This window comes from Brassica oleracea, chromosome C7 (assembly GCF_000695525.1).
Source record: "Brassica oleracea var. oleracea cultivar TO1000 chromosome C7, BOL, whole genome shotgun sequence".
NCBI classification, from domain to species: Eukaryota; Viridiplantae; Streptophyta; class Magnoliopsida; order Brassicales; family Brassicaceae; genus Brassica; species Brassica oleracea.
This window is the reverse complement of record NC_027754.1, coordinates 5142172-5152039: the sequence shown is the minus strand read 5'-3', so window position 1 is coordinate 5152039 and position 9868 is coordinate 5142172. Positions and strand designations below refer to the sequence as shown.

General features: G+C 37.6%; 1 protein-coding gene across 1 annotated transcript; it reads right to left on the bottom strand.

Moving 5' to 3' along the window:
• Positions 1-3971: 3971 nt before the first annotated feature.
• LOC106303913 (MLO-like protein 8) lies at positions 3972-7221 on the bottom strand. Its single transcript, XM_013740269.1, has 15 exons — positions 7009-7221; positions 6769-6826; positions 6466-6683; positions 6261-6377; positions 6119-6179; positions 5947-6035; positions 5760-5834; positions 5584-5672; positions 5444-5493; positions 5328-5368; positions 5073-5246; positions 4940-4975; positions 4795-4862; positions 4654-4714; positions 3972-4571 (listed from the first exon to the last, which is right to left on the bottom strand). The coding sequence occupies exons 1-15, from the start codon at positions 7219-7221 to the stop codon at positions 4134-4136; spliced, it is 1788 nt and encodes a 595-aa protein (XP_013595723.1). The 3' UTR covers positions 3972-4133.
• Between the last annotated feature and the right edge of the window lie 2647 nt (positions 7222-9868).

Genomic DNA, 9868 nt, shown 5'->3' with positions numbered 1-9868 from the left:
CTAGAAGAAAATCGAATTGGAACCATTTCGCTATTAATTTCTCCGTCCTCCAACCTCATCACCTCACTTGAAGGACTGGGGGGACAAATGTTGGACCCAATTTTGGTCCATGTTCCGAATGGGCTGAAGGAAGTGTGGGCCGCGCGACCCAGAGCAAAGAGGAGGCCCATGTCGAACATACGAGCTCGAGGTGGAATATTCTTCCCGATATGATTTAAATGGTTTAAACACTAAACCGATGATAGACGAACAAGTCAAAAAAGGTAACAACACTCCACGAGAAACGGTCTCGACATCCCTAAAAATAAAGAAGCAGGTGCTGTATTTTAGGAGCACGTGCAGCAACAAACCAAGGGGGACATAGGCAAGATCTTCCTATAAAGGGCAGAGACGTAGCTCTCGTAAAAATGGGTCCGACTTGAGCTCTCTTAAGAGAACCTGAGGGAAAGAGATCTCACGAGATCAACAAAACACAATTATATTATTCTACTTATAAAGACAAAGAGATGGGATCAACGACGTGCTGCTGAGTGCTTTACGGATCAAGTACATCCATGTATTTGATCAGACCAAAGTTCTTCTCTCAAGACACCTCAATGAGAAGACAAGTTGTAGAGACGTTATCCATACGTCATGATGATACGCATCCATGATTAATGAAGGACGAGAGCCCTTCATACGATGTCCGATCTAGTATGTAACCAGACCGCCCGAGTCCTTAAGGACTCATCAAACATTCATAAACGGTACGAGACTGACAAAGCCGATCTCTCGCTCGAGATAGCCAAACCGATATCATGATAATGGCACGAGCTTGTATTTCATACAATGCCATTTATATCTCACTCAATACCGATGAAACCGACCTCTCATTCGATATGAACATAATTGAACTACGTTATCACTTGATCCCTCAACGAGGGTACGTAGGCAGCTCGACCCCGAGTTCAGTCACGATCTTTCTTTCCTCTGAGATCTCAATGTTATTCGACATAAGAATAAAGTTCATTCTTGTCAACTCGAATCCAATTCTATCGTTGTGTTCTGAGGATATTGTCGCCCATGAAGTTCTTTCTTCCCTAGTTTTATATCTCAAACATTGTCAAATATTTAGTGTAGATTTTAGGATCTACACCGTCGATCAACGTTGAGGTTTGTCCCGTTGGTCGACGTTGAGGTCGAACTGTCGATCGACGTTGAAGTTGTACCGTCAGTCGACGTTGAGGGCGTACCGTCGGTCGACGTTGAGGTCATACCATCGGTCATCGTTGAGGTCGTACTTTCGATCAATGCTGAGGTCAAACTTATAGTACCGGCTTCATCAACTTTGCTTGGCTCTCCAGATCCACGATGCTCATCTCTCTTTTCCATAGTGGGGTCGTCAACCTGATATCTCAGCATAGATTCCATCTCTATCTCTAGATTTGCTGCAGCGTTATAGAGATAGTTGTTGAGGAAGGCGTTCACGATGTCTTTCCAGGTTTTGAGGGAATCTGGTGCCAACTTCTTGAACCAACATGCTACTTCTCCAGCAAGAGTGTATGGGAAAAATCTGCAAAAGTGGTAGTTTTCAGGGATTTCATTGAAGATAATCGATACCAATTCCTGAATCATGAAGATATGAGCCATTGGTTGCTCGCAAGGAAATCCATGAAAGGGACACTGACCCATAAGAGTGATATTTATTTGTTTCAGATCAAAGTCGTCCTTTTCAACGACAGTAGAATCATCAGGGATTGCCATCCCCTGCGTATGAATCAGTTGTCCCACACTGTTGCGAGCGCGAATCTCTTCATCTCGTAGAACTCCATTTTTATCAAGACTCAGTATGAGTACCTCGACCTTCTTTCCCTTCTCGCAAGTAATGTCGATCGATGGAGTTGTGTTGCTGCCGATCGATTTCTGGTTCACTTTTTCGATCGCTGTTGCTTGGAGGGTGTCGATCGATACTTCCCTCGTAGACTTACGGATCGTGCATGGACCTAGAAATCCTCTCTTCATTGTTGTTCCTGGTACTGAGATGTATGTACCTGAAACAGAAGAAAAAATTTTATGAGTTTTTTTTTTTAGAACATTAGTAAAACCTAGACTAAATCTAACTAGACAAGATCTAATGGCGATCAAAGCTCCCCGGCAACTGCGCCAAATTTGATATCATTCAAATTACCCTAAGGAGTGAATTACTCTCTTAAATAAGAGGTTCGGTTGTAGTACTTTGGGAACGAATCCACATCGAGATAGGGCACACAAAAAATCTAATATTTATATGATTAAGCTAGGCTAATAGGTTATTAAGAAGTAAATATAGCAATGCAGGTTGAACAAGGTAGTTGTTCGGTAAACAATTGTGAGGTTGTTTGATAGAAGGATGGTTACTAGACTTAGGGTTTCATTCAGGTTATTAGAACTCTAATCTATAGAGGCTAAGGATTGATTCTAGAACTCGATATCTAATGCAAATGACAACCAGCTCTCACTGTGAGTCTAAGAAATTGTCATAGATCTAGCAAGTGGATCTACTCAGACATAATACTTGTCATAGATATCATTGATGAATATAAGAAATTGCAATAGATATTAAAACCAAAACAAAAGGAGTTCCAAGAGGACTCTGAAGGTGCTTCTATCTTATCTCCTAGCTAAAACCAATGAAAAAAAGAAAGCTTAGCCGTCAACAATGGCTTAGAAAACACGTAAATATGGTTTTAAGTCGTCTAAGGGTATTCTAGTAATTTGTGGTTGCTTCTGGGCTTCCGTCGGTCATAAAATATTCTCGGCCCGTATTCTGGCATCACCTTCGATCGAAACCAAGGCTGTGTCATCAATCAACAGTCATTCATCTCCTCGACAGCTTTCTCTCGTGAGGCAGACTGATCACGTTTCAGTAAAACAGGCATAACTTCTGCTATAGGATGCTGATTGACCTCAAACTGGTGGCATTGGAATTCTAACTCAAATGTATATCTTGTGTCAAAACATGGGCTCAATCTAACGGTGTGAAGGTCTCCATCCATAGCTAGACATTTGACGCGTTATGCAGTTCTGCACTCAAAAGTCTCCAAAAGACACCAAAATCACCACTTTTCTCCAAATCGTCATTGAACCTGTAAACACTCTAAATAAATTCTATATCGTAGTAAATATATATTTTAAAACTTATATACCATGGCTGAAAGTGGGTAAAATCTATGGTATATCAATCGGCAGAACAAACCGCTGACTAAAATACTCGTTCAATGGAAGAGTTCTACACCTTAACAAGCTACATGGAAGTTTTAGCAAGACTTCAATGCCAAATTTCCAGACTTTCATCCTTGAGGCAAAGAATATTCTGAAGGAGGGAGTATTGTGACACGATAAGTCATAACGGTTTTTTATTGTTATGGTTTTTCTTTTTAGTCTTGGCTTTATCTCTTTCATTTTCTAACTATCTTTTACTTTCCTTCCCTTTAATTTTTATATAATGCAGCTTCACGGCAGTTTTAAGAATCATCAAAATCAATAAACTATTTTTTTCTTCATCCTACTTACATCTTAAGAGACCTTGCAAGAGCTCCTACACGTTTATGAACACAAAGGTTCTAAGAAGATCTTTCTTCCTAACCGATCATCTTCTAAGTTTGTGTATCCCCATTTTTCGAATCCGCAAGTAGGATTTCTAGTTCGGGAATTTATCCACCTACATACCGTCTCATTTATCAAACTTGAAATAACCTTTACAATATTCGTGAGACTACATTAAGTTCACCAGAACGGTTAGGTGGTCAGAATCTGTTTTTATTTCTTTCAGAAAGGCTTGATTTGGATGCAGAGAACACTTTTGAACCATTCAACGTTTCTAAAACACCTTCCCATGTAAAGGCACTGCTACTGCTTGATAATCCAGTCATATGACAAGCCCGAATTATATCACCAAATGGGAAAATGACTAACTCATATCAATGAAAAAGACAAAACCGTAACTTAATTAATTGATACTTAACTTTTCTACCACGGCATTGATTTACAAAAGCATTTAGATAAATAAACCATAAAGTAACTATCTGCAGTAACTATTCTTTACTACAATGGCTCTCAACTCCGCCGAGGCCTGACAAAATATATCTAATATGGAATCAGTTTCACCGTCAGGGCTAGTCTGACCGGTCTTGCGATGGTTCTTTATTCCGCGCAGGCTTGACAAAAGAGAACTCCTTAGAACTATTTTCACCGTCACAGCTAGTCTCACCGGTCTTGGTCTCTAGTTCAGTGGCAAGCTCAATGCCTGGAGACGTTGGCATGCTTTTAGGCATGGGAGGCGCGAAAGCTTCGTTCTCTGTATCGGGATCTGATGTTTCGGGGTCCAGTCCTTCGTATTTCATTGAATGTCCTGTAGTTTTATAACGCTTCAATGACCGTAGAGACAAAGAAGACCTAACAGTTGATGCCGTACGGCTCACGCTTCCATCTCCACCAAGTCTCTTGGTGGTGCTACCTTTCCCGCCTTTCTTTTTCTTCACGGCCATTCTCCATTTCTTTAGCGCCTTTGATGTTTGCTCATCGAATACTGATTTCTTCATCTGTGAACCCATCTGTATATATGCAGATTTCTTGGTTAAAAAGTTCGAATATAAATGCTTGATTTTCCTAGGTTTATGAACAAAGAAAAGTTACCTGAGTAACGAGTGAGTAAAGAGGGAGTGTGATGTAGCTGCAAAGGCATAACACTCCTAAACTGCAAGAAAAAAGAAAAAAAAATCAATATTCGTAGTATGATCGATCATGTGTTTGTGTCTTTGAGGTTAAGAGTCTTACGCTATGGATACTTTTACAAGTGCAATCTTGAAATCAGGATGGTAGCAAGAGTCGTTTCCAAAGGAATACTGATCGAAAAAAACAGAAGATTGGTCATTCTTGTAACAAATGAAACTCCAAAGCAAAGACATAGCAAAGTTGTTACCCATATCCAGAAGAAATATGTGATCTGAAAAGCGTTCTGCAAAAGAAAAAACATTCAATATAATCTGTGAGGACAGAACATGTGGTTGCGTTGTTGTGTGTTTACTGTACTCATGTTTCTAATAAGTATGTACCTGAAACAAAGCGAAATGGATGAGATGCAGAATCAACTGTGGACGACCGAACCAGAAGTACTCATCGTTGCCTTTTACAAGTGGCATTCCTTGAACAACCGCATGTTTATCAGTGATCCCGAGAGCCATCTTTGTCATGATCGCTTGAAGCTTTGTCCCCACAGCTAATATTATCTGCACAAACAAGAACAAGTTGGTCAAAACACTGTGAATAGAAGAAGTTTGTATGTAAGCTTAAAGACAAATATATCTTACGATAACCGGCAATGCAGTTCCAACGTACAATATCTTGAAGCCTGAAGGTACCAATTCAAGAGATTAAAAACACAGTCCACTCACACAGTAACGTTATATACACACAGGATTCTAACCTTCAACGTTTAGGAGAAGGAAAAGGACAAAAGATGCCCACAAGACCGGGCTGCAAGAAGAGTAAATCATGTCAGTGATACTACACAATAAGAAGAATATATTTCTACTTAGCTTAAGTGTTGTAAGAGAAGTTAGTTACCTGACTCCGACCACCAGCTTGAAATCATCCTCTAAGGATCTTTTGATATACTTCTGGAAGTTGAATTGACTCCCTGGAGCTAGATGAACCTGCACAAACCAACAACATAGAGATTCAGCAAGAACAACAAAAAATATACTAAAATCAACCAAATGATTGTAATTTGGAAGACTCACAGCAATGAATCCATTTCTCAGTGTCATATAGTCTGTTCTCCTGACAGATCTGAAAAACTGTCTGAAGAAACATCCCTGAAAAAAAAACATTGTATTTACAGAAAGTGAGAACTTGATTATGAACAGTTTCCAACTAGAGTTTGCTAAGAAAAAAGTAACAAGAGGTTGATAGATAATTAATTCTTACTATATAGAAAAAGAATGGAATCCTAGTCCAGAAACTAGTATGCTCCCTCACAAAAGACGTTTCGTGAGTGAGTCTAAATCTGGATGTATCTGCAACAATAACAAAGTCACTAATCAGAATTCTCAAGATCAGAACTCAGGTGAAGAAGCCTCAAAAGTCAAACGAGATGTACCAACAGAAAACTCGTAGTTATGTGATGATGTCTCTTTCTCCCAATGTTTCCATCCACGAATCTGAAAACACACACACCACCTAGTTCTATAACTAACTGAGATGCCAAACTAACTATAAAGTTGTAACGGTTTTATAAGTACCTTTAACCTCCCAAGCATCATAGTCAAGAAGCTGTAGAAAACGTGGAAAATTGCTAAGAAGAATATGAGTATATGCAACTGGTGAAGTGCCTTGCTCGAGAAAAGATGTTCATAACCCTGAAATCATCATCAACACAACACGTATTGTTTTTATTTTCACAATCTTTGGAACAGCAAGAAAAAAAATCTGAAACATAACTCTCACCTCTCTCTTGCACTTTGGAACAGATATTTCTGATAGGACTCTGTGGTCAAACCACAAGAGTTTCCTGTGACCTTCTTCCCCTTTCTCATCTACCTCCTTTTCGATGGTTGTAGGACATGGGAGCATCGTATGAGCAACATGTGAAGGGATGCAAATTTCCAAAATGAAACTTGAGCCGAATGTCAGAAGCAAAGAGATGAATCCAAGAACCATCAGCTCTGCAGCAAAGAGGAAGTCAAAGACTTTCAGTCCAAACAGAACAGAAATGGACAGACAAACTAGTCAAAACATCACAACTTTTACCTGATTTGATCTTTTCTAAGGCATCTAGAAGAGCTTTCTTGTTCCGGTCCCATAGAACCTAAATCAAGAACAGGAGAGATACACCAATTCAGACAGAACATAAAAGCCAAAATCTCAAGACAAAGATAATTCCTTTTCTCGAGTTAAAGACAACCCATTTCCATTAAATTCCTTTTCTCGAGTTAAAGACAACCCATTTCCATTAAATCCTCCAAGAACAAGTTCAATTCAAGACCATACCGTTCCAACTTTGTGAATCAGCTTCTCAAGAAGAACAGAGACAACAATGAAGAAGGTGCAGACACTAGCAACAGCCCAAGTCGGCGTCTGATTAAGCTGTCTCTCTGCCACTTTCTTCTCCTCCGCTATAACCACCACCAGCGTCGAAGCAAAGAACCACCAGAGACAGAGGCAACTCATCTGGCGAAGCAAAGAACCGTTCAACTCCAACATAACTCAAGCAACTATTTTTTTTTCCTTAAGACCAAGTTGTTGGGTATTTACTTGCTTCGCTACTTAAACACAAGTAGTTTGTAGAAAGAGTGATCAAAGATGAGCTGTCTTTGAACTCATATTTGCGGAAACTAACACTTTCTTGTTTGGTTTCACGCGGCTTGATCAAAAGTCTTGAACTTGTTAACTATTTCGAGAAACCCAAATCAATGGAGGATACAGAAACGAAACTCGTCTTCAAAGTAGAGATTATAGATCTCCGTAAATGGAGCAAGTATTGATTTAAAATGATTTGTTTCTTTGTAAAGACGATAGATTTGTTTAACAGTCATTTATGGGTTTTAGGCAGAGGAAGGAAGAAAAGAGGAGAGATAGAGGAAGTTAAAGCGCGTGAGGTCGTTTTTTTAAGTTTGAAACCAGTGATCTATGGCTTTGATTGAGCTTACTCTAATTGGTTGCTGTTTTTCTTTTCCTTCAAATTCTTGGTTGACCGAAGAATTAAAAGTTTCTGGAAATTGAAAGAAAATTAGATTTTCCAAAATAAATTACATTAAAACATTTTTAAGCTTGTAACGCTAAAATCATCATATTTTATTAATTCATTAAAATATCAAAATAATTAATACTAAAATGTTATTTTAATTTATCAAACATTAATCTAGATAATTTATATTTTATTAGATTAACTGCTCTTTCCAATTTGAAGTTGATTTTCATTTTTCGTTATAAAGAAAATGAAAATAAATTTATTCAAAATTAAACAAATCATGGTTGTAGAAATCAGTTTCTTACTAGTTATATCGGAGGTGATTGGTGTGACTTATCAATAATGCTCTATGCAACCACAATTGGCCCTGTTCGTTTTCTAGTCGCTGCGTTAGCGTCCAGCGACGAAATTTGTAAGTGTTTTTTGATCATGCGTGGGAAGAGTGACACCGGCAGCGGTGGGTTTTCGGATTAAAAAGTAAACGCAGCGATCATCATAACCGTCGCTACTTTTTACAGCGACCAGAACAATGCCGGAAAACTTAACGAAAGTGATCGCAGCGTTATCTTATTTTTTTTCCACCATATTTTTGTTAATCTCGATAGCTTGTTTTTCGATCGCCAGAAATGGTCGCAGCGACTGAGTACCGAACAGGGCCTCTCTCTAGACCAACAAAATAGCAATTAAATTTTTCAAATAAAATCTAAAGCTACTGTCTAAAATATTTAAAAGAAAATATATTGAAAAAACTTAAAGGGGGGTTTATTGGAGTTGGGGTTTGAGAAGGTTTTGAGGATTTTAAAATGTAGTGGAATTTAGAGAGTTTTGTTGAATTCCAGAATTTTGATAGAGATTTAAAAGGGGAATTTGGTAGGATTTGGTAAGATCTTTTTTAAATATTTTAATAATAATTTTCACCATTAACTACAAAATACGTAATCGGTTGTTAGGTTTATATTAAATACATATATAATAGGGATATACCAATAAAACTACTTATATGATATAAAGAAATATACGCATGTAATGAGAAATTTGTAAATATGATTATAAATTTAGAACGTTCTTATAATAGATTGGAGAATTCAAACAAAAGTCCAAGTCTCATTTTCTTAAAAAACCAAAATAAAAGTTTACAACCATTTCACTTCGAAACAACGTAGCTTCATTGTGAGTGTCTTCTTATACGTCCTGCCAACAATGCAATAAATCATCTCACACATATCAACCAAGTAACACATTGTGATATATCAGTGTCATTGTCAACCATAAATATTTAGACAAAGAAAGAGTTATAACTTACTTTATGCGCATATCACCGTTGAGATCCACTAATAATAGCATCATTCCACATATTTGAAGCAATTGTTGTTCTCCATTCATTAGCAAGTTCTCTTTGTTGTTCTTGTGTGCCAAGAAATTGAGGACCACTAGTACTTTGGGTAACACTTTGTTCGTCCGTAATTTCTTCTGGAGGAAATTCATCTGAACGACACTTCTGACGGAGATAGTTATGCAATGCAGCACATGCAAGTACTAGTTCTGCTTGTGTCTTATATGGAAAACTAGGTGCAGATTTAAAGATCAGAAATCTTGATTTGAAAATACCAAAGATCCTTTCGATGACGTTTCTTAAACCAGCATGACGATGGTTGAATAATTCTTCTTTATTTTTGGGATCACTATCTCCTCCAGTAAATTCCTTTATATGATATCGGGTACTTCGAAATGGATTTAGGAATTTTTTTCGGTTGGCATATCCACAGTCAGCCAGATAAAATTTTCCTGAAATATTTATAAAGTACAATTTAAATAAAAAAACATAAGATTATAAATAAAATAATGTATCTTAAACATACATAACATCTTTTGGTATGGAATAATGTATGTACCTTCGGGGACTTCAAATCTATTGTTACTTCTAGTCAGAGCATCATTTAACACTTTTGCATCATGAGCTGAACCTTCCCAACCAGTAAGGACATATATGAATTGCAAATCGAAATTGCATGCAGCTAAAATATTTTGGGATAAGATTCCTTTTCTATTTCGATAACTAGCACTTTCATTTCCTACTACCATAGCAGGAATATGTGTTCCATCAATTGCTCCGATACAATCCTAAAAATACAAATAAAATTATTGATGGATAAAAATAAA